The sequence below is a fragment of the Pangasianodon hypophthalmus genome, chromosome 9 (assembly GCF_027358585.1).
Source record: "Pangasianodon hypophthalmus isolate fPanHyp1 chromosome 9, fPanHyp1.pri, whole genome shotgun sequence".
Taxonomy (NCBI): Eukaryota; Metazoa; Chordata; class Actinopteri; order Siluriformes; family Pangasiidae; genus Pangasianodon; species Pangasianodon hypophthalmus.
In genome coordinates, this window is record NC_069718.1 from 13,921,380 (window position 1) to 13,946,202 (window position 24,823).

The window sequence follows — 24,823 nt, forward strand, 5'->3', positions numbered from 1 at the left end:
TCAGAGATGTCACACACCTCTCAACTAAATACATGTGAACACATTCTTGTTGCCCCATGGGCACACTCGAAGAGGAGGCCTCTCCATCTCCTGTGAGATGGCTCTGTCTATGCCTTAGGAAGAAAAAAAATATTTTGCAAAACTCCCACTCGGCAGCTAGATAGGAGACTAGCAACTGAGTCTGAGGACTAGCCGGAAGCTAGCTAACTCGTTAGCCAATTTGAGGTTGTTGTTTGAAACTGAGAAAATATGCTGTTTGGAGGCAACAAAATTCTGCATCCCCTAAAGAAAAATCATTTATGGTGGAGAAACATCTCTACACAACCAAGGTAGGTTAGCACCTGGGGATCGGGTTTGAGTTGTGGACTGTTCCACTAAGCCCCCAAAGCAGCCGTGTAAACAGAGAGCATTCTCTGTAAAAGCGTGAGGGCTTGATGATGGTGCATTAGCCATTAAATAGGGGATAGTGGTCACTACCTGACTCATGTGTCCCCACTGTCGGGTGTATTGAAATAAGGCGTGCTGAGAACTACGCAATAAGTGTATCCCAAAGTGAGATACCAAAATGAATGATTTAAAAACCTGTCTTTTTCAATATACACAAAATATAGTGAACTAAAAAAAAAGCTTTTTTGTTTGAAAAGTATTGGGTTACAATAAAACTATATTACAGCTGTATTTCGATATTAATTCTATATCTTTCACATAAATGTCAACTCAAAACAACACCAACTGCATGTGTTATTCTTTTCATATAATAATTTTCTCCTATTTTCAAGATAGGAGCCAATAAATCATCATTTTGAATAGTAATGTATTTTGAGCAGGTTCAGATGTTCACTCATCTACAATTCAGTCTAATCTGTCTAATGAATAAGACCGACTGTCAGCAGTACAGGACTTACTTGTGAATGTTGAGGTTTGAGCTGGTGCTCCTGCAGTTTGTTTATCTGCAGCAACTGCTGTAATAGTGAATGTGTAGCTCACTCCAGCAGTCAGACCAGCGACAGTGTAAGACGTGTCTGAAGTGTTCTTGCTGTTATTCACACTGCCATCAGTCCAATTTACTGTAAAGTAGGATCTGTTCCCATGTGGCTCATTCCAGGTTAGATACACAGATGATGTGGTTTTGTTAGAGACAGTGAGACTGGTGACAGCATCTGGCTCTGTGAATCATACACGTTAATTACTATCAGTAAATTTAAAGACATAATAATTATCTATTATGGCTTTCATTCCAACCATTCAGGAGACACATCTGATTCCACTTGTTTAATCAGCTGATCATGGTCTTTAATTGACCATCAGGTACAGCTCCTGTTTAGTTGGAACAAAAACCTGCAGCCACACTGGCCCTTTGCAGATAAAACTGAACACTTTCCTGCAAAGCTGCACATGTCACAGACCACACCATTTATTTTAGATGACACTTCAGAATGATTGACACCTTTCAAGAAAATGGGTAAAAATCATTGTATAAACTAAACATTACAATAATTCAAAATTTTCACTCTAACAAGTGGTGAAGCGAATTATCTTTCCACTAACGAAAATTATTCTCTTAAAAACCTCATTTTTTAAATAATAGTATTTTCTCACAAAATTACTGATACCTCTAAAAGAAGAATTTAAATAAAGACAAACAAATTACACAAAGTGTCATCCTTGAAAAATTATGTTTCTTAATTTCCCTCAGTTTTTCTAACTTTGCACACATGTAAAACCCTTCTGTCATCCACTATCATGGAAAACCACAAAGTTTAATTTATTCCTGTGGTCAACTCTTCTAGACAACCTGCATAACAACACTGTTTAGAAGGGTTGCATCAGTGAAGGCCTTTCCTACGAGCAACCCGCAAAATGCACTGCCTGAACTGCACCTATATTACTGGATAATACCAGTTCTGAACAGGACCAGTAAGCACTAGGGTATATTAGCCCAAAATCTGGTTGCTTTGGCCATCAGGTTAAGCTTTCAGGACCTTATAATGACATTAAACATGTATTTTCTAAATCAACACAGACACAAAATTCACATTTTTCACTGGCCATCTCAGTTTTTGAATTCGAACCCTGTTAAAAAGCCACAGTGTGCATTAAAGACGACAGACCTGAGAATATAAAGAATATAAAAAATGTTTAAAATATAATGGCGCTTGAAATGTTTTTCATGGAGTAGAGTTCCCTCCAAGAACCCTCTGTAAGTGTTCAAGTGTCTCCAACCTTCATAAAATAGTATTTGTAGGGTGCTGACAAATTTGAAATTAGTGTTTCCCAGAAAAAAGCACTATTTAATAAAAAAAAAAAGTCAAGTCTGAAAAAAACATGACAAAGTATCCATATAAATTTAAAATAAAAATTTCCTTCACTGCATGTTAGTCCTTTTTGCTTTTTTAAATTTTCCGAACGGGTTACAATTATTCTGTATTTACTCTATATCCATTTATTTTATATGCAAAAAGAAGAAAACCACTGAATAATCATTTCTGTTTTTAAACCAGAATAATAATGTGAAATACAGGATTTACTTGTGAATGCTGAGATTGGAGTTGGGGCTCCTGCAGTTTGTCCATCTGCAGCAAGTGCAGTAACAGTGAATGTGTAGCTCACTCCAGCAGTCAGACTAGTGACAGTGTAAGACGTGTCTGAAGTGTTCCTGCTGTTATTCACACTGCCATTCAACACTGTCCATGTTACTGTGAAGTAGGACCAGCTCCCATGTGGCTCATTCCAGGTTAGAGACACAGATGATGTGGTTTTGTTAGAGACAATGAGACTGGTGACAGCATCTGGCTCTGCAAACCACAGACACACACACACACACACAAACAAAAACGCACAAATGTGTTAAATATTGACATCTATATATTTTAATATCCTTGTAACGAATCCGGCCTCTGTGGTTCCCCCTGATCGTCACCAGAGGTCACCATCACCCGAGTATTGACTTTCCCCTCGAAACTACATTTCCCATCACCCCGCACCCAGCACTGATTACGAGCTCACCTGCAGCCTATTACCGGGACTACTTAAGCCTCCGCCTCTCGCTCACTCATTGCGAAGTCTTGTTTTGCCCCGGCTAACATTTCTGAGCGTTTATATCTTCTCTGTTGGATTACTGTGTTTGACCTTGGACTGTTTCTTCTCGTTTCTGATTCTTTGCTGCCTGCCCTGACCTCGGACTGTTCCTTCTCGTTTCTGATTCTTTGCTGCCTGCCCTGACCATCTGCCTGTTTGATCACTCTGCCTTTGTTTTGCCTCTGATTACCCTGTTTCGCTGTTGCCCGACCACGCCTGTACGACTGTGTCTGCCTTTTATTAAAACGCTGCTAATGGATCCCCATTCTGTTGACTCCTCGTTACAGAAGACTTCGCCACCTCTCGATCCAGCAGCGGTCTACAGACTCTCTACCGAAGTCTCTGCCCAGGCTAACGTACTAGCCGCCCATCAACAACAGCTAGCACGTCTCACATCACTCACGGAGGAATTAGTAAAAACTTTGCAAGCGATACGGCTACCTCCTTCCGAATCTGCCTCACCGTCGCTAGAGCCAGCACCCCAAGCACCTCCCCCGAGTCATGCTACGGCTAGCCCTCGCTTAGCTTACCCGGAAAAGTTCGACGGCACACCGGCGAAGTGTAAGGGCTTTCTGCTCCAATGCTCCTTGTTTGTCTCGCAGCAGCCGGTGCTATATCCCACGGAAGAGAGTCGCATCGCTTTTGTCTGCTCTCTCCTGTCTGGCAAGGCGTTAGACTGGGCCACCGCCGTGTGGAATTTCACTCGACCAGCCTTTTCCTCGTTCGAGGCGTTTTTGCAGCGATTCCGAGAGGTGTTTGATCTGCCCGAAGGAGGAGACGGAGCCGGTGAACAAATTCTCAAGCTGCGTCAGGGGGAAAAAACAGCGGCGGATTTTGCCCTGTCATTTCGCACACTGGCTGCACAAACCGGATGGTCTGATGACCCCTTAAAGCTGCTTTTCCGCAAGGGTCTAAACCTGGAGCTACAGGCTGAGCTCGCCTGTCGAGATGAGGGCAAGACCTTAGATCAGCTGATTAATCTTGCCATTCGCATTGACAATCTAATTCGCTCTAGGAGACCCAGCAGGGGTTCGGCGCTTCGTTCACCGAGCCCTCCGCTAATGCCTGAGCAAGAGGCGATGCAGGTGGGGCACGCTCGTATCTCCCCTGAGGAAAGAGAACGCCGTTTTCGTAGAAACCTCTGCCTCTACTGCGGCCAAGCCGGTCATGTGAAAGCTTCCTGCCCCACAAGACCCAAGCTACACGCTCCCTCTGCGGTGAGTCAATCATCTCATATTTCAAAGTGTATTAAGGTACCTGTTAAATTAGCCTTTAGTAATGGGATGGTAGAGACAATGGCTCTAATCGATTCTGGAGCAGCAGGAAATTTTATTGATGCGGGTTTCGCCAAAGCTCATGACCTCCCTCTCATACCTTGTAAATCTCCTTTGGCAGTGGCAGCGTTAGACGGAAGACCTCTGGGTGCCGGTCAGGTCCTACACACCACCAATGACATCTGCCTGACTACTGGCGCCATGCACTCAGAAACCATTCGTTTCTTCATCATACAAGCTCCCAATAACCCAGTTATTCTTGGACTACCCTGGGTTCAGCTCCACGAACCACAGATCTCATGGACTGAGGGTCAAATCATTCACTGGTCGGCCAAGTGTTTTGTACAGTGTCTTCAGACCCTGGAACCAACGTCACTTAAAGCAGTCATCGTTAAGAAGGACCCTCCGCCCTCAGCCAACCTTCCTTCGGAGTATGCTGATCTAGCTGAGGCATTCAGCAAGTCCAACGCTGCCCAATTACCGCCACACCGGTCTAGCGACTGCGCCATCGAGCTGCTCCCTGGTTCTACACCACCCAGAGGTAGAATCTTCCCTCTTTCGCAACCAGAGACTGAAGCCATGAAAGCCTACATTGAGGAAGAACTGGCTAAGGGCTTCATCGTTCCATCTACGTCTCCTGCTTCCGCCGGATTCTTCTTTGTCAAAAAGAGAGATGGGGGTCTTCGGCCCTGTATTGATTATAGAGGTTTAAACGAAGTAATTGTCAAGTTCCGGTATCCCTTACCTCTAGTTCCACCGGCTCTAGAGCAGCTTCGCTCCGCCAAATACTTCACCAAGCTCGATCTGCGCAATGCCTACAATCTGATTCGCATAAAGGAGGGGGACGAGTGGAAGACCGCCTTCTCCACCACTTCTGGGCACTATGAGTACCGGGTCATGCCGTTCGGCCTCGTCAACAGTCCCTCAGTCTTCCAGGCATTCATAAACGATGTATTCCGTGACATGCTGAATAGATGGGTCATCGTCTACATGGATGACATTCTCATCTACTCCGCCTCTCTTGAAACACACATTCACCATGTCAGAGCCGTACTACAACGTTTGATCTCCCACCAGTTATATGCTAAAGCAGAGAAATGTGAATTTCACCAGACTTCCACCACGTTCCTGGGATATGTGGTCAGTCCTGAGGGAGTGGCGATGGACGATCGTAAAGTGCAGGCCGTCCTGAACTGGCCCCAACCTACGACTGTTAAGGAGATGCAGAGATTCCTTGGATTCGCCAACTTCTACAGACGATTCATCAGAGACTTCAGCTCCATTGCAGGCCCCCTGACTTCAATGACCAAGAGGAGAGGAGGACGCTTAACCTGGTCGCCCGTAGCCGACAGAGCCTTTAATCACCTCAAGGAACGGTTCTCTACTGCACCTATACTCCATCACCCTGATCCTGAACGCGAATTCATAGTGGAGGTAGATGCCTCCAGCACAGGCGTCGGGGCCATTCTTTCGCAACGTCATGGCAGTCCACCCAAACTCTTCCCCTGTGCCTACTTCTCTCGCAAGCTTAACCAAGCGGAACAGAATTATGATGTGGGGAACCGCGAACTATTGGCTATGAAGGCGGCGCTGGAGGAGTGGCGACATTGGCTTGAGGGAGCCAAATTTCCCTTCTCGGTTCTCACCGACCATCGCAATCTGGAATATCTCCGCTCTGCAAAAAGACTCAATCACCGACAGGCTAGGTGGGCGTTGTTCTTCACACGTTTCCAGTTCACAGTAACTTATCGTCCAGGTTCCAAGAACACCAAAGCAGATGCGCTTTCTCGCCAGTTTGAGTCTGCTTACGAACCCCTTTCTCCCGATCCCATCTTACCTACCACTCTCATCGTGGCACCAGTGCAGTGGGACATCATGACCGAAATTGCGGAGACACAGGGCACCGATCCCATACCGGCTGCATGTCCTCCTAATAGGACCTTTGTACCTCTTTCCCTGAGGAACAGAGCTATTCAACTGGCTCATGACCTCCCCGGCTCCGGACACCCCGGAATAACGGCTTCCATCCAACTCCTCACCAACAAATTCTGGTGGCCCTCACTCCGTTCTGACACCATTGCATACATTAAGAACTGTGTAATTTGCAACGCCACCAAATCCTCCAAACAGTTACCGGCAGGTTTGCTCCAGCCTCTACCCATCCCTCAGAGACCCTGGTCCCACATCGCCATCGACTTCGTCACCGACCTCCCCAACTCCAGAGGCAATACCACCATTCTTACTGTGGTTGACCGCTTCTCTAAGTCCTGTCGCCTAATACCCTTACCCAAACTACCCACAGCCCTAGAAACAGCAGAGGCTCTGTGCAGTTATGTGTTCCGCTTCTACGGACTCCCTGAAGATATCGTCTCGGACAGAGGCCCTCAGTTCACTTCTCGCGTATGGACAGCCTTCTTCAAACGTCTCAACATTAACATAAGCCTTACCTCGGGCTACCATCCTGAATCCAATGGGCAAACCGAGCGGCTCAACCAAGAGATCACCCGCTTCCTAAGATCCTACTGTCACCGCAACCAAGCTGATTGGAGCCGATATCTGTTTTGGGCAGAATACACGCAAAATTCCCTGCGCAAACAATCCACCGGGCTTACACCCTTCCAATGCGTGCTGGGGTTCCAACCACCTCTCTTTCCCTGGTCCGGGGAGCCCACAGAATTACCTGCAGTTAATGACTGGTTCAGGAGGAGTGAAACCACCTGGAACGAGGCCCATACCCATCTCCAACGCGCCATCAGGAGACAAAAGGAACAGGCAGATCACCACCGACGTCCCAACCCTGAGTATGTCCCGGGATCATGGGTCTGGGTCTCCACTAGAGACCTCCGGCTCCGACTACCCTGCCGCAAACTCAGTCCCAGGTACGTGGGTCCTTTCAAAGTCATTAAACAAATAACCCCTGTTTCTTATCGTTTGGCTTTACCTCCACAATATCGTATCTCACCCACTTTTCATGTCTCCCTGCTCAAGGCCGCTGGTGCTCCGAGAAGGGCGGACGACCTAGATGAGGCCCGGAACCAGGGACCCCCTCCCCTCATCATCGACGGTGAGGAGGCGTATCAGGTGCAGGAAATCTTAAACTCTCGGCGCCGGGGAGGAGTCCTGCAATATCTCGTGGACTGGGAGGGGTACGGACCGGAGGAGAGGTCCTGGGTCGATGCCAAGGACATTCTTGACCCGTCTCTTACTACTGACTTCCACAGGACCCATCCGGATAAACCGGCCCCTCGTCCTCGCGGAAGACCCCGGCGTAGTCTGCCTTCTCACGTCAGGAGCCGCTCGCAGGAGGGGGGCTCTGTAACGAATCCGGCCTCTGTGGTTCCCCCTGATCGTCACCAGAGGTCACCATCACCCGAGTATTGACTTTCCCCTCGAAACTACATTTCCCATCACCCCGCACCCAGCACTGATTACGAGCTCACCTGCAGCCTATTACCGGGACTACTTAAGCCTCCGCCTCTCGCTCACTCATTGCGAAGTCTTGTTTTGCCCCGGCTAACATTTCTGAGCGTTTATATCTTCTCTGTTGGATTACTGTGTTTGACCTTGGACTGTTTCTTCTCGTTTCTGATTCTTTGCTGCCTGCCCTGACCTCGGACTGTTCCTTCTCGTTTCTGATTCTTTGCTGCCTGCCCTGACCATCTGCCTGTTTGATCACTCTGCCTTTGTTTTGCCTCTGATTACCCTGTTTCGCTGTTGCCCGACCACGCCTGTACGACTGTGTCTGCCTTTTATTAAAACGCTGCTAATGGATCCCCATTCTGTTGACTCCTCGTTACAATCCTAAACATTGTTTCAGAAAATGTGTCTAAATCCAGGTGTATACAATTCTGAATTCTTCTCACATTGAGATTGGTGACTACACCTGGTGCTGTGAATCACACACACACACACACACACACACATAAGAGAATGGGCAAAATGATTGTATAAAACAGACATTAAACAATGATTCATATTGCAGAAACTACTTACCATATTTCTGACAAAATTGTCCTCATAAAACATTTTTCGAAATAATAGTAAATAGTTGTAAATACTAAATAATGGATATATAACATATTTTAACACATAAAAATACCATTAAGCACAATCAGTGTAATTTTAAAAGGTTTCAAAAATCTAGACCAGATCTACTCTTAGGCCTGTTTCACAGTGGATGCGTGAGCAGAGCAGAAGCAGCACATATTTTTTTTTGGCGCAGATGTTAACAGGTTAACATAGCATGCCAAGGTAGTGCGGCAGCACGTACAGGAGCAGGAACAGAGCAGAGCAGAGCAGAAGCAGGAGCAGAGTAGAGCAGAAGTAGGAGCAGAGAACAAGCTGAAGCAGGAGCAAGAGCAGGAGCAGGAGCAGACAGTAGTAGAGCAGGAGCACAGCAGGGAAGGAGCAGAGCAGGAGCATAGCAGAGCAGGAGCAGGAGCAGAAGCAGCAGTGACAGTGCATTGTTCCTGGTCAAAATAAACATGGGTTGACATGAAAAATTAGCAGTTTCAAGATAAAAGCATATAAATGATGTCTACTGTGTTTCACACATTCACCATATGACTTTCAGCACCGTGAAAACTAAAAAAAAAAAAAAAAAAAAAAAAAAAAAACGAAAACACACTATTGCCAGGAGGTTTTTTGCCCAAACCACAAAAGCATGTTTAAGTGATTTAAACTACAAGTCTAGCTGAAGTTGAAGATTAATTTTATCATATAAACTACATATACACAGCATGTTACTGCTCCGGGTTGAGCAAAACTTCAAAGTTCTGTCACACTCCCCCTTCATGTCCTCCTCTGAATGTGGATTTTTTTTACATAGCACAGAATATTGTGTTGGCTGCTGCTACTTAAAACAATTCTCTTCTACTACTCACACTACACGGAAAACAAAGAGAATGAAAACAATGTGGATGAAACAAATCAAAGTTATAACTACGTCAATAGTAAAATAAGCCTCTGGAAGAGGTTTTCCCACTAGATATATTAACTTTAACACTATTTGCATTTAAAATCAAAATAAAGTAATGTGCATTCTTGTATTTGCGGTACACAAGCCGCGGTTCAGCTGCGTGATATAATCGCTGCCAGCGTGAAAGCACAATGGGCGCATGCTGCTTACACACTGCTTACACGCTGCTTACTTATCCAGTGTAAAACAGGACTAGTGCTCAGTGAGGAGGATGGAGAAAGAGAAACAAAAAACAAAGAATACAGTTTAAAGACTGTACAGTTTAGTGGATTCTTGTCATTCAAAATCAACTATCACACCCCACCTTCATAACTACTTTCTTTGTTTGGAATGATTGCACATTTGGTTTACATTAAAAAAAGAACACAACCTGTGATTATTCACCTCTATTATTAAAACTATTGTGTAACAATGTTATGTGAAGGACAGGACTTACTTGTGAATGCTGAGGTTTGAGTTGGTTCTCCACTAGTTTCACCATCTGCAGCAACTGCAGTAACAGTGAATGTGTAGTTCACTCCAGCAGTCAGATCAGTGACAGTGTAAGACGTGTCTGAAGTGTTCCTGCTGTTATTCACACTGCCACCAGTCCAATTTACTGTAAAGTAGGACCAGCTCCCATGTGGCTCATTCCAGGTTAGAGACACAGATGATGTGGTTTTGGTAGAGGCAGTGAGACTGGTGACAGAATCTGGCTCTGCAAATCATACACACACACACACACACACACACAAATTAGAGTCCATTAAAGCTCTGATCAATAACTGCTGAACAGTGTGGCAACTTAGAGATAAAGAGATATAAACATATAAAAAAGAGAAACATACATTCACTTTATTAGTAACACCTGTACACCTGCTCATTTATGCAGTTATCCAGTCAGCAATCATCCTGTGGCAGCAGCACAATAACACATATAATAACACAGTAACACATATAATAACACAGTAACATATAATCATGCAGATACAGGTCAAGAGCTTGAGTTACTGTTCACATCAAACACCAGAATGGGGAAAAATGTGACTTTCTTATTTTATCTGTAACAAGAACAAACAAATCAGTTGTGACCACACAGAAAGCTTTTACGAAGCATCTTTTTTCTATTTTAACTAGTGTTTAAATCAGCACCAACTAGGAGACACTAATACTCACATACAGTAGATTCCAAAAATATACAATTTGCCGGTAACATTATCTGCAGTACAGGACTTACTTGTGAATACTGAGATTTGAGCTGGTGCTCCTGCAGTTTGGTTATCTGCAGCAACTGCAGTAACAGTGAATGTGTAGCTCACTCCAGCAGTCAGACCAGTGACAGTGTAAGACGTGTCTGAAGTGTTCCTGCTGTTATTCACACTGCCATCAGTCCATGTTACTATAAAGAAGGACCAGTTCCCATGTGGCTCATTCCAGGTTAGAGACACAGATGATATGGTTTTGCTAGAGACAGTGAGATTGGCAACAACACCTGGCTCTGCAAATCATACACACACACACACAAATTGTTAATTATTCACGTCTATCATTTTAATAACAAACATTGTTTACATGTGTCTGAATTGTGCTACATGCACACAGACATACAGAAATATAGAGAAATAAAAAGAGAAATTACACATTTTTAGAACTTAGATAATTAATTGTAGATGGCAAATAAATTATAACAAATAAGTCATCTCCAAAATTATTGATCCCACTTTCTTTTTTTTGTTTTTTAAATATGATGCAAATAGCTCTGGGTATAGATACCAATTTGACAGTGGCACACATTCCTAGGAAAGCCTAGGAAATTTTCTGTTGCTAACTCACAAGAAACTAACAAGAGGTATGACACAGTGTGCTATACACCAAGTTCTGTCCTTTGTTCAGTAAAGTTGTTAGTTTCAGTCCACTAATTTTACTGGACAAGCGCCGTTCCAAGAGTGCTGATATTCAGTATAACAGGACTGGGATCACTGCATCACTCCATTCGTCTGTGTTCGCTATGTACAATTCCTAATCTAGCAATAATTTGTTACATTTAAACTGTTACTACTAAGAACTGTCAGTCAATCTGTGTGTTACATAGCAACATGCAACTCTCTATCCAGCTGTGGCTTCTATTGGAACTATTTAATAAACAAAATATTTGGCCATATGGTGTCTGAACTGTCAGTTACTTGATATGAATTTCTTATTAATAGAACCATAAAATATAAAAAATGTAAAAAAGTACTGTGAAAAAAGTCTTAGGCACATGCAAAGAAATGCTGTAGAGCAAAAACACCATCAAAATTAATTACAACAGTAAACATTAATAAATGAAACAAAGTCAGTATTTGGTGTCTGAAAAGACACAAAAACAAGTCACACTGTCAGTACGCACACGTGAAATGCCAGAACCAAAGAAAGTAGATCTTAATAAATAAACATTTTCTAGCTTGAGCATATGCTAGTAAACGTTTATCTAGAGTGATTGCTTTGTGACAGTAGATAGCGCTGTTGAGCTTCATCAGGCTGCACCTGACGTGTGAGAATCAAGAAGCAGGAACATGTTTTAAATATGACTAATATTTTCTCCTCCTGGTACGTTATCTGCTTCCTTCACATTCCACAGTGTTCAATCTTATACTCTACTTTATGTTTACGTAGAGGCATACTATTGCAATCAAACCGTTTGAATAAATAGTCCTGGATAATCAGAGTGACTTGGTTGTCTTCTGATCAAAGATGCTCCACCACAAAATACTTTATTTATAGTCTCCCATGATGTTCGTCTGACAGGAATACATCTCACTTATTTCCTGGCCCACTTTCCACTGAATGATGACTACAGCCCTCTGTCTCACACTGCAAAACTGATCTTACTGGCCTGATAGCTGTAGCTATCCTGGTCTGATTTTAAAAAAAAAACCTTAAAAAAAAATAACTTCCTCCTCTTTCACATAAAATCCAATTGTATATGAAGGAAATCAAAGGTTAACAATATTCCAAATTACTTACCTGTACCTGTACTTTCCCCTCCTGTAGCAATTATGCTCTGGAAGAGAGAAAAAAAAGGTCAACATAATGATCCAGAACACCAATGAGTGTAATCAAAAGGAAGTAAGCTTTAATTTAGTCTGAACTTAATATCTCAATATTTAAATAAACATGTAACATGTAAACTGCAGGACGTTACCCAGAGGCCTGAACGTTACATAAATAACAGTTCACCTCACGTTAGCAATTGTTTTGGACTGTTTAGTATGCAGCAGGAGTATAGATATTTAGACACTGTCGTTTACTGGAAACCAACTCATACAGATCAGTATTTGTTATTTGACTCCTGCCATCCACTGAAACACTGAGTGAATAGAATATTAAACCACCAGGATGAAAATGTGTCCATCAGCGTAGAGTCCAAGGTCAAAGAGTAGAAAACATCTGAGAAAAGCCCTAACACCTTTTACACCATGTTAGTAGTAACAGTAACATTCAACATTTACGTCTCTATTTATTATAATTGTGGCACACGTTTAAACAAACAGTGTTTTATAATTTTGGTATTTTCGTAAGAATCTTGATGCAGCAGCACAAATGGAACAAAAGGGTTGGGTTTGAATGAATACATTATTAAGAGGTGTGGTTAGGCAAGCGGCTGCGATCAAATCAAGAAGTGTGCAGTGCAGCACAATGATGTTTATTAATAACATCCTGTAGGATTATGATATCATTTATACATTTAATTTAAAATCTTAGTCGTAGAAATAACCAGCTAGCTGACATAATGTACAACAAATGTGTCTTCAGTATTATCTGTCACTATATTTTATGGCAATATCTTAGTGGTAGTGTAATAGCACAAAGACTTCAGATAGATATATCAGGCTAAAGTGCAGATCTGGGGGCAAAAAAGAAAAATAATGCCATTTGACAGCCATTTCAATACAATAATCATGCCAAATTGTGCAGTCTGGATTTACAAAAAACAGGATGTGAGCTAGATTTAATACTTTGTTTCCAAAACATGACAAACAACACATTTTTCACTTTGTGGTTTTAACAGTGGAACTGCATATGTGCTAATTATATCTGACCTCATTACAAGCAAACACATCTTTAATGATTTGAAAGATGAGTTTATCTTCAAAGATCTATCTTTGCAATGTCTGTTTTTTTTTTTAAACAAATCACTGTGTTCCAGGAGAATTAAAGACCCATGTCCAAGAGCTTTATCTAGATAATCTTTATGCAGATGTCCCTCCAAAATTTACCAAAGGCCAAGACAAAAAAATACCAGTGAGGCTGCCAAGAGACCAATGACAACATTAAAGGAGGTGCAGGAATATCTGACAAGTTCTGATTACTCTCTGCATGTGACAACAATCTCTCATATTCTTCACATGTCTGGGTTATTGGGTAGGGTGTCTAGACAGAAGCCCTCTCTCACACACAAAAAAAAACATCCAAGCCCAACTAAATCACACCAAACCATTTGGCAAAATGTGTTATGGTCTGATGTGACCAATTCCAAAAGGTATAATAATTCCATAATTCCAAAAAATATGTTTGGTGCAAAAAAGCAAATCAGCAAAAGAACACCATACCCACGGTGAAGCATGGTGGCGGCAGCATCATGCTTTAGGGCTGTTTTTCTTCAGCCAGACCTGGGGCTTTTATCAAGGTGAAGGGAAAGACAAATAGCTACAAATAACAGCCAATTTTAGTGAAAAACCTTCGGGTGACTGCTAGTAAGCTGGATATGAAAAGGAATTTCACCTTTCAGCACAACAATGACCCAAAGCATACATCCAAATCAACAAAGGAATGGCTTAACCAAAAGAAGATCAATGTTTTTGAATGACCTAGCCAGAGCCCAGACCTGAATCCAACTAAAAATCTCTGGGGTGACCTGAAGCGGCCCGTGCATAGGAGATTCCCTTACAGTTTGATGGATCTAGAATGTTTTTGCAAGAAAGAATGGGAAAATATTGCCAAGTCAAGATGTGACATGCTGATAGATTCTTATATAAAAAAAGACTGAGTGGTGTAATAAAATCAAAAGGTGCTTCAACAAAGTATTAGTTTAGGGGTGTGCACACTTATGCAACTAGGTTATTGTAGGTTTTTTATTTTTCTTTTTTTCCCTGTAAAAGTTTCTGACTGTTTTTCCCTTTATTTGTACACTTTGCAATTGCAAAGGATGAGAAAAGATCTGACAATTTTTTTTGGTGTCATTCTTTTACACAAAACCTGCCATTTTAACAGGGGTGTGTAGATGTTATATATCCATTTTTCTTCAGCCTAATAGGATTTTACTAATATAAATAATGCTGATGAGACACTCATCTAAACATATTTAGCAAAACTGAATACTTCAATGAAAGCCTGAAGAAAAACCCAGTGCACTGTCAAAATAAAAGTAGTTTCCAAGCAGAAGTGGTTGTGTATAAGCTACCTTAAGCACCCATATCAAATCTTACTCAAGTCACCTCTTCATTTAGAGTGCCTTAATATGCACATGCAATAGTACAACAACTTTGTTTCTACAAGGTAACAATAACTGTTAATAACTGTTTACATTAACTTTGCCTCCTTGGTGGTATCTGTGTTGTCATGTCGCTTGCTTTCTCCATTAGGTTAAGATTTTGTAACAACAAATACTGTATTGGCTCCCATGTGCAACAAACTTGCAAAAGGAAAAAAAAGATATTTGAGTGATCAGTTGGTCACCCAAGACCATGGTATTTGCTATGAATCACTTTTTGTGATTATTATGGCAATTATGGCATATTAGTGCTGATAGAGAAGCTAAAGTGTTACACTGTATAACCCACTCCAGAGAGACAGATTAAATTTTCATAGCAAGATACAACAGCTTCCTTGTTGTGCCCCTTCCAGTAGGGACACTCCATGACCTTAATTATTAATAAGAAATTGGCTGGAAATGAATGATCAATATAAACTGTTCAATATAAACTGTTTAGTAAACTGGTAAATATTCAACCAGTCCACCTAAATTACACTCAGTTTTGTTTTCAGCAGAATACAGTTATTGTATACTTCTCAGAGCCTTAAAATTAGCAGAGGTATACAACATACTGTAGTGGCTTCAGATATGTAATATCTCTCATATGATGGTAGTAGCGGACTTACACCCTTATCACTTAAAGACAGCTCCCCAGCTGGGAGTATGTAAAAGGTAGAGCATGATTTAGTGGGATTTGCACCAGAACGTTATTTTCCTAATCTTTATTTATATGATTTGTTTACTTGCAGTGTGGTGTGAGCAGTTGGACAATTATTAGCTGAGCCACAGTAGAAATTAAGCTGGGAAACAAGAAAAGGCATCTGGAAAGCATCTTGCTACTCTGTTTTGTTCATTTATGTTGTAAAAAAAAAAAGTAATAAAAAAAGTAAAATAAATAAATATTTAGCATTCTCAGCTGTCATGGTAACCTGGGTCTGTTCTGTTTTCTGGGTGACAAGTCTCAAAAATCTGCTACACCCTACACTTCAAGCACTGATAGTAAGGTTTCAGACCTTTCAGACTGTTAGTAAGGTTTCAGACCAAAATAAACTCAAGATGTAATAAGCATAAAATAATGTGACTTTTACTACCTAAAGTTATTACTTTAGGTATTAAAGGTCACATTATTTTATACCAAGGTTAGCTTCCATCATCTCACAAACTAATAATTTATTCGGATCCTGCTTTTTTATGTATGGTTATGTTAGGTATTTTTTATGATTATGTTGAGCCATCTAAACTAACACTGTGAATTCTATGTCCACATTATTTTCATGCACAAGAGTTTGGAGTAATGAAGCCAAACTAGTTCCAGCTAGTTCGAACTTTTACTAGTACCAAGTTCCTTGTTCCTCTTTTTTACTAGTACCAAGTTCCTTGTTCCTCTTTTTTACTGTGTTCCTTTCATACTTTGGTCAACTCTTTCCAGTCTGTTTGAATCCTGGTTGTGGATGTTTATACTAAACCCTTTCTGATGGTTTTCTGATGCAGGCAATGAACTCTGACTATCAGGAAAAAATACAAATAAAGAGAATACATCCTGCTTTCAACTGGGCCACATTCGGCTCACAGTAGTTTTGCAATAACCATGACCAGCCCTTTTGTATCTAAACTGAATGGAGTTCAACCATTGACAGTTCAGCCCAGATTGACATAGCCCTGCGTAACCCAATTAAGATAGTTGTTATGGCTTCGTGGCTTTATGGGAAATCTTTTGCATTTTCCACTAAGTAGGAGAAAGCTAATGAGATTTATACTATGGCTGGGTTCCTTGTTTCTCCCTCTCTTTTCAAGCTCATTGTCCCTTCTTTGTTCCTTAACAAGTCTTGTAGTTATAAAGCTGTGATATTGAGCTGTGGATCTGTGTAATTTACTTCCTAGTTAGGTAGGTAGTGTTTTACCTCCTAATAAGAGTGGATCATTTTTTAGCAAGTTTGTCCACAATAAAAAGTTTTAGATGCCAATTTGACAAGACCAAAATACTCCCCTTTTTAGGGTATATGCAAAGAATTTTTATACTGCTGCACAACATTTGTGTTCCCCACATAAGAACTGTCTGTTGTTTATACAAACCCTGGCAAAAATTATAGAATCACCACACTTAGAGGATGTTCACCCAGCTTTTTTTACTTTATAGCAAACAAACAAATCACAGATATGACACAAAAATAAAAAAAATTACTGACTTTTTTTTTATTAATGTCTTTTTCCAAATCAAGTAGAGGAAAAAATTATGGAATCACTCAATGTTGAGGAAAAAATTATGGAATCATCAACAAAAAAACACAATTCGTACTTTGTTGCTCCTCCTCAGGCTTTTATGACAGCCTGAATTCTTTGAGGCATAGACCTCACTAATGAAAAACAATATTCCCCATCAATCTGGTTCCAGCTTTCTCAAATAGCAGTTGACAGATCAGCTTTGCAGGGTGGAGCCTTAACATGGACCAGTTTTTTTTACTTTCCACCATAAATTTTCAATTGGATTGAGATCCGGACTGTTTGCTGGCCATGTCATTGAGTTGATATGCCTTTCCTGAAAAAAAGCTTTAAAACTGTTTGCTCTGTGGCATGATGCATTGTCATCCTGAAAAATTATTTCATCATCACCAAACCTATTTTCTATGGATGGAATGAGAAAATGTCCAAAATTTCACTGTACAACTGTGCATTGACTGCTGAGGTAATGACTGCCATCTCCCCTGGTCCTTTACCTGACATGCAATCCCATATCATAAATGAGTTGGGAAATTTGATTGTTTTCTTCAGGCAGTCATCTTTATACGTTTTGTTAGAACGGCACCAGACAAAAGTTCCAGCATCATCTCCTTGGCCAATGCAGATTCGTGATTCATCACTGAATTTCACTTTCATCCAATCATCCACACTCCATGATTGCTTCTCCTTAGCCCACTGTAACCTTGTTTTCTTCTGTTTTGGTGTTAGTGCTGGTTTTCTTTTGGCTTTTCTATATATAAATCTCATTTCATTCAGCCGGTTTCTTACAGTTCTGTCACAAACACTGACTCCTGTTTCCGCCCATTTGTTTTGTTGTGCATTTTCTATTTTCAAGGCATAGTGCTCTGAGTTTTCTATCCTGATGCTTTGACATCTTCCTTAGTCTGTCTGTATATGTACCTTTCATAACCTTCCCATTAAGTTTATATTTGCAACAAATTTTAGACACAGCTGACTGGGAGCAGCCAACCTCTTTGGCCACACTCCATGTTGAAATTCCTTGTTGAAGGAGTTTTATAATCCTTTCCATTGTTTCAACTGACAACTCTCTCGGTGGAGCCATGTTTCCTTTCAATTAGCCAAGTCCAACAGCTCGTTAAGGTGTGTAAGCACTCCCTTTTAACTGCTGACTTATTACCCAGAATACCCAGTATTTGTTTTAGAAATGGAAATTAAAAATTGATTCCATAATTTTTTCCTCAACATTGAGTGATTCCATAATATTTTCCTCTACTTGATTTGGAAAAAGACATGCCATTAATAAAAAAAAATGTCCTTGAATTTTTTTTATGTATATTTCACAAACCAGAATGTTAAGCTATTGAACAAAACCTTTTTTGTGTCATATCTGTGATTTGTTTGTTTGCTATAAAGTAAAAAAGCTGGGTGAACATCCTCTAAGTGTGGTGATTCCATAATTTTTGCCAGGGGTTGTACTCATTCAATGTGGAGAAAGAAGGAAACTGTCAGGGTTCATGGGTTCATCGGCCTCTTCTGGCCATTCTGTGTACTACCGTTGATTAGTTCACTAGTTTCAGCTGCTACTCATTTACTGATCTATTTAAGCTTCAGTGTTTGTCTTGTCTTTGTCAGATCGTTGTTTCATATCTGTGTTCTGTGCAGCACCTGTGGTTAGCTCTCTTTTCTGGTTCCCTGCTCTCTGGTGGATTACTGTCGTTTGGTTTTGGATCATTGGACTGTTTATCTTCCGTTGCAGCCGAGCGCTACTGAGGAAGCCTGCCTTCACCGCACCCACGACTTCCCGTCCACAGTAACCCTGTTTGTCCAGTTTACACCACCTTACTTAATAAAGCATCAATTGAACTCGCACTTGAATCCATCTCGTTACTCCTGACAGAAACAGGAGGAAACATCATTTTAAATGTGCCAGTTAGGTCTATATTTAACTGCTTTGGGTAAATTTTAAACAAATTCCGTTATTTAATTATTAAATGTGATGGGCATGTTTGCATAAAACAACTGCACTGGACTGTTACAGTAGTGAGATCAAGAGACCTATATTTTACTAATGTCATCAGTAAGGCTAGACTTAAATTTGGGTTGAAGAGGATTGTTACCTTGCCTATTCTTATGTTCCATTTCAGTGGATTTATACCACGGTTAACTACATAACCGTGTGATATCAGTGTGTGAAGGACAGGAGCACATAACGTGCCCTTAAATCAAAAACACTGTATATGAAGTGTCACATTCATAAAAGTGACAAATCTGTTGTATAAAACATTTATTTTACTGATGCAAAGTACCTCGCATGAGACACTCTTCAATTCAACAGTAGTTCAAATAATAAATTCATAATATACTCCATTATGTAAACAGGAATCTGTCCAGTTTTGTCCTAGCCCATAAAAATACAGGATTCCAGACCCAATGTACCCCCCATTTTTATTTTTATTAAACATACAAACCACCTGATGGACCAAACTCAATGATCAAGAAAATTTATGTACAAAACCAAAACTTAAAACATCTTATACTACTTTTAAACATCAGTTACACTATTATAATTCTCAGTACATTTAACAAAACATGGTTGTTGCAAATAGTTCATTCAGGTTTTAAAATGGTCTCATATTATTGTCATAAATATTCAACCAGATATGATTAAAATATTGCTTTGTATTCCTATTGAGTAAACCAAATCACTGTGAAGTTTACTGTGTTCTTGGCATTTTCATGAGGTCAGATGGAAAAAAATAGCCTGTACATTTAAAAAATATTATAAATAATTTTCATTTGTAGCTATAACTCATGTAGGTCTATTAATTAATGTAACAACCATAACATCTAATCATAACCATAATATCAAACTGGGAGGGTGAATCTAAGTCATGAAAAAACAAAAACAAAAAAATAAAAAGTTGTCAAAGGTAATCCTAGCTATGAATAACGTTTACCCCCAAAAATGCTGTCAAATTTTTACTAATGAAAAAAAACCCTACCTGAAACAGAAGCATACTCAGGAGAGTCGTTTGGATGTTTATATAGCTTCTCATGGTGCTTGGTGAGTCCTACTGACTGCTGAAAGTTCACATGTGCTGTTTAAAGTTTGAGAGCCTGTGTGTGAAGGAAGTAAGGTCTCTCCACCTCGAGCTCGGATTGGCCGTCAGGAGAAACTCCTGTTTTGTTATTTTTTTTTTTTAGCTTTTATTTGCTTTTCTCATAGTTGTAGTAAGAAAGCAGTGTTAGCTCTACTGAATACTACCATCCAAATTTGACTGCTTGTCACTTGCTTCTGTGTGGCACAAGATTTAACCACCCCACCAAGTCATTTGGGTTTTTACTGCCACTATCAAATCTTTAGGACCATGGTGCAACACATAATGCAGCAGCACAGGACATCATGAAGTAAAATATAGGACAGTGTTATAGAGAAAATGCAAGGTAATTTTAAGTAGCTAGAAGTTTGGGGCTCTGTATTATAATAGATATGCTACAGTGCAAAATTAAGTAACTTAATGTTAACTGTAAATACATAAGTAAAAAACTGTTTTAGAATTTTTCTTACAGAGAGTGTAATTTGTCTAATTGATTACAAGAAACCATATTTTCCCCTCAGATAATTAGCTAGCGTACTTTTTGTCAGCTGACTAACATTTGTCAGCTGCTAGTAAGTTATTGGCGTCATAATGTCTAGTTCAGTGTTTCTCAACTGCTGCGTCGCGGACTGCTGGGAAGAAAAATGATGAAACATAACAAAACGGAAAACCGTAGAAAAATATGACAATAAAGCAAATCATAGTTTCAAATAACAACAACAACAATAATAATAATAATGTCTAGCTATGCCCATGTTAATAAGGGCCAATTTGAATAAATATCCACTGTGTTGAGTCACGTGGGGCAGCAACCAAAATGGCCGCAAGTTAGAGAGCTCCTTGCCGCTCAAGAGTTAATTTACACTAATTACTGGTAATCCTACGAATTTAAGTGGTTGTACGCTCACCGCAGTTTGTTAAGAAACTGGGGCATTCAGAATTCCGAGAAAGCACACAGAAAGATATGGCTACATCAAAATATTTTAAAGCTTCAAGCCGCCCGTCTTCACGGAAAGCTCCAGCACACGAAACTGAGGACGATACCTGAGATACGCCCCGCAGCCCTAAAGATTCGAACGAAAGACTCGAGAAACTGTTTGTGGAAATTACTAAAATGAACTCTACACTGTCGACCGTCGTGACCGATGTTTCAACTTTTAAACAAACCACGGCAGAATTGAAAGCAACAGTGACGGCTATTCAGGAGAGATTGGAGGAAACAGAGGAGCGCATCGCTCATCTGGAAGATTCTTCAGAGCGATTGGTGAACGACAGTAGTGCAAGAAACAAACAAGTTGATGCGCTGTGGAACCGACTACAAGCTCTTGAAAACCAGAGCAGACGAAATAACGTGAGGGTGGTGGGCCTTAAAGAGACTTTTGGTACTAATGGGACTCGGCTAACTTGCGTTCAGAAAATCCTGAATGAGGGCCTCGATATAGACATAGACGGAGAGGTCGAGATTGAGAGAGTGCATCGGCAGTTGCCTCCCATGCCGAATCCTGACCAGCCCCCGAGACCGGTTTTGATCCGCTTCTTAAGACAGTCCGCGAGAGATAAGGTGATTAATGTGGTGAAAGAGAAGCGGGGGATTGTCTGGGAGGATTATCGCCTCTCCTTGTTTCCAGATATGTCGAAAGAACTCGCTGTTCTGAGGAAGACCTTCACCCTGGCGAAACGGAAACTCCGGGAACTCGACGTAAGATATTCACTTACCTTTCCAGCGACTCTGCGTTTCAAGTGGAACGGGAAGAACGAGAGCTTCACAAATGCGGAGGCAGCTGAAAGATTTATCAATGAGCACTGTCACTGAGGAGGTGGGCCCGTTATTGTAAACATTTATATTCAGGTGTAGGTATGTAGAAACTGAATGACAACTCCCGAGTGGCTTAGACAGGAACGGCCAATAAGACAGCGAGCACAGGAGCTGCGATAAACTTACGGACCGAAGGGTTTTTGTTTTTATATTTATTTTTTCTTTTCTATTACTTTTCCCCCTCTTTCCCCTTCCTCCATGGTGAGAAAGTTTGGATGCCTGTAAAAGAGGGACGGGGAGTAGTCGGACTTATTTTATTTTTTATTTTACTTTTGATTTTTTGCATTTGTTCTGGTTCACATGTTTCAAAGTTCAGAATGATTGTAATAAGTTTTCAAAGATCAAACTCAGGAAGGTTTTGGGTAACGGCAAGTGTTCATTTGCAGGGGTTTAAGTGTTTGAAGTTATTATTACAGGATAAGCTGTTAATGGTGGGCACAGACTTAAGAAAACAGACAGTCAGTTAGCAATGTCCGGGAGACTCGTTAAATTTATCTCATGGAACATTAATGGGTGTGGAGATCCAGTGAAAAGAAAAAAGGTGTTGACATACTTGAAAAACAATCAAGCGGATATTGTATTTATTCAGGAATCTCATTTGAAGGGCAAAGAGGCAGAAAAATTTAAAGTGGGGTGGATAGGTCATGTTTTTCATAGTTCATACTCCAGTAAACATAATGGAGTGATAATTCTTATCCATAAGAATATAAGTTTTGTTCTGTTAAAACAAAGTAAAGATTCAGAGGGCCGGATTTTGTGAATATATATGCACCTAACAAGAGTGACCCATCTTTCTTTCACGAGCTTAATCACATGTTGGGAAATTCTGATGGTCAAATAATTCTAGCTGGAGATTTTAATGAAGTAATGGATCCACTCCTTGATAAAAGTTCACGTCAGACTCATTGACAAAGGGAAGAGAAGCATTGCATACGTTGTGTTGTGATTTGGGCCTTACAGATATATGGAGGCAATCCAATCCAAAGAATAGGGACTTCAAGGATCAATTATTATTATTTTTATTTATTTATTTTTTTGTATCGACCCCTTTGACTGCTCAGGTAGCTAATTGTGTCATAAAGACAATATCTTTTACTGACCACGCACCAGTAGAATTACTTCTGAAGGTAACCAGTGATATAGAGAAACGAGGAAGATGGAGAATGAATACTGCACTACTGTTAGATCCTCTCTTCCAGAATGCTTTAGAGGAGGATATAAAATTCTTTTTAGAAATAAATTTAGGGAGTACAGAAGACATTTCGGCAGTCTGGGAGACCTCTAAGGCGTATATAAGAGGAAAACTCATAGCTCAGGCTGCAAAAAAGAAAAGAGAAAACTTAAATAGGATTAAAGAGTTGGAAAAGGAAATTAAAAATAGGGAATTACAATTGATCAGTATGTTTTCAGACAATCAGTATCAAGCGCTCTGTAAGCTAAAATATCAGTTGCATGAGATTTATAATAAAAAGGTGGAATATGCTCTGTATAGATTGAAAACAAACTTTTATGAAGGGGGAGGAAAAAACAGGGAAATCACCTGCTAGACAATTGAGAGAAAAAAATACTTCCAACACAATACCAGTAATTAAACAGGGAGAGAGACAAATTTTTGTGGCCAAAGACGTAAACAAAACATTCCAGCAATATTATGAAAAATTGCATACTTCTACAACACATATTAAATTCGTTCAAAATGAGATTAAAGATTTTCTGTCAAACGTCGAAGTTTTTAGATTGCAGCCTGAGCAGTTGGACGAGATGGAATCGCCCATATCATTAAGTGAGATAGAAGAAGTAATTTCATCAATGAAAACAGGAAAATCACCAGGCGCCGACGGCCTGCCGGTTGAGTACTATAAGGAATTTGTAGATGTCATAGCCCCAATACTTAACGAGGTGTATCAAGAAATGTTTAGGAAGCGGCGGGCACCCCCGAACACTTAATGAGGCTCTCATTTCTTTAATTCCTAAGAAAGGTAGAGATTTAACAGAGCCCTCAAATTTTAGGCCTATCAGTTTGTTAAATGTTGATTTGAAAATTTTGACAAAAATTTTAGCCATTCGCCTACAGAAGGTGTTACCAAATATTATTCATCCCAACCAAGTAGGCTGTATGAACAATAGAGCCTCTTCAGACCATATAAGATTGTTGTATCATTTAATTTGGACGTGCCAATCCAAAAATACTCCAATAACAGCAATTTCTCTCGACGCAGAGAAAGCCTTTGACAAGGTGGAGTGGCAATTTTTATTTGAAACCTTGTCACATTGGGCAAAATTTTATTTCATGGGTTCAAATTCTATACAAAGAACCAAAGGCAGCAGTGATAACCAACAGAGTTGTATCCCCCTCTTTTAACCTTTCCAGAGGAACACGTCAGGGGTGTTCATTAAGCCCACTCTTGTTTATTATTTCTTTGGAAATACTGGCAATTATTATTCGAGCACACTCCGGGATTAGGGGGGTGAAAGCAGGAGATAAAGAACATAAGCTCTTACTATATGCAGATGACATTTTAGCAGTCATAACTGATCCTCTGACCTGTTTACCACATCTAATGGATGTTATTCAATCCTTCTCAAAATTGTCAGGATATACAGTCAATTGGAATAAATCTGAAACTGCCCCCCTTTCCAATTCATGTGTATCAGTTATGGTAGAAAAGTTTAAATTTAAATGGGTCCCCAAGGGAATGAAATATTTGGGAATAAAACTGTCCTGCAATATGGAGGAAATAACAGCACTCAATTTACACCCACTACTACAGAAGTTTAAAACTAACCTGGAGAAGTGGGAGAAAATCAGTATTATTAAAATGGTAATAGCCCCCCAACTCAACTATGTACTAATGATGCTTCCGATTAAAATACCAAATTAATTTT

At 40.4% G+C, this 24,823-nt stretch overlaps 1 protein-coding gene across 1 annotated transcript in view; it reads right to left on the bottom strand.

Annotated features, from left to right (window-relative positions):
- Positions 1 to 20,733, bottom strand: part of LOC128318745 (receptor-type tyrosine-protein phosphatase eta-like) — a 91,167-nt gene extending 70,434 nt beyond the window's left edge. The window contains exons 1-6 of the mRNA XM_053236575.1: positions 20,026 to 20,733; positions 12,316 to 12,352; positions 10,547 to 10,807; positions 9,767 to 10,027; positions 2,529 to 2,795; positions 906 to 1,166 (exon numbers count right to left, since the gene is read on the bottom strand). Coding sequence (XP_053092550.1) covers positions 906 to 1,166; positions 2,529 to 2,795; positions 9,767 to 10,027; positions 10,547 to 10,807; positions 12,316 to 12,352; positions 20,026 to 20,079 — 1,141 coding nt within the window. The 5' untranslated portion in view covers positions 20,080 to 20,733. The remainder of the gene's footprint in view (positions 1 to 905; positions 1,167 to 2,528; positions 2,796 to 9,766; positions 10,028 to 10,546; positions 10,808 to 12,315; positions 12,353 to 20,025) is intronic.
- Between the last annotated feature and the right edge of the window lie 4,090 nt (positions 20,734 to 24,823).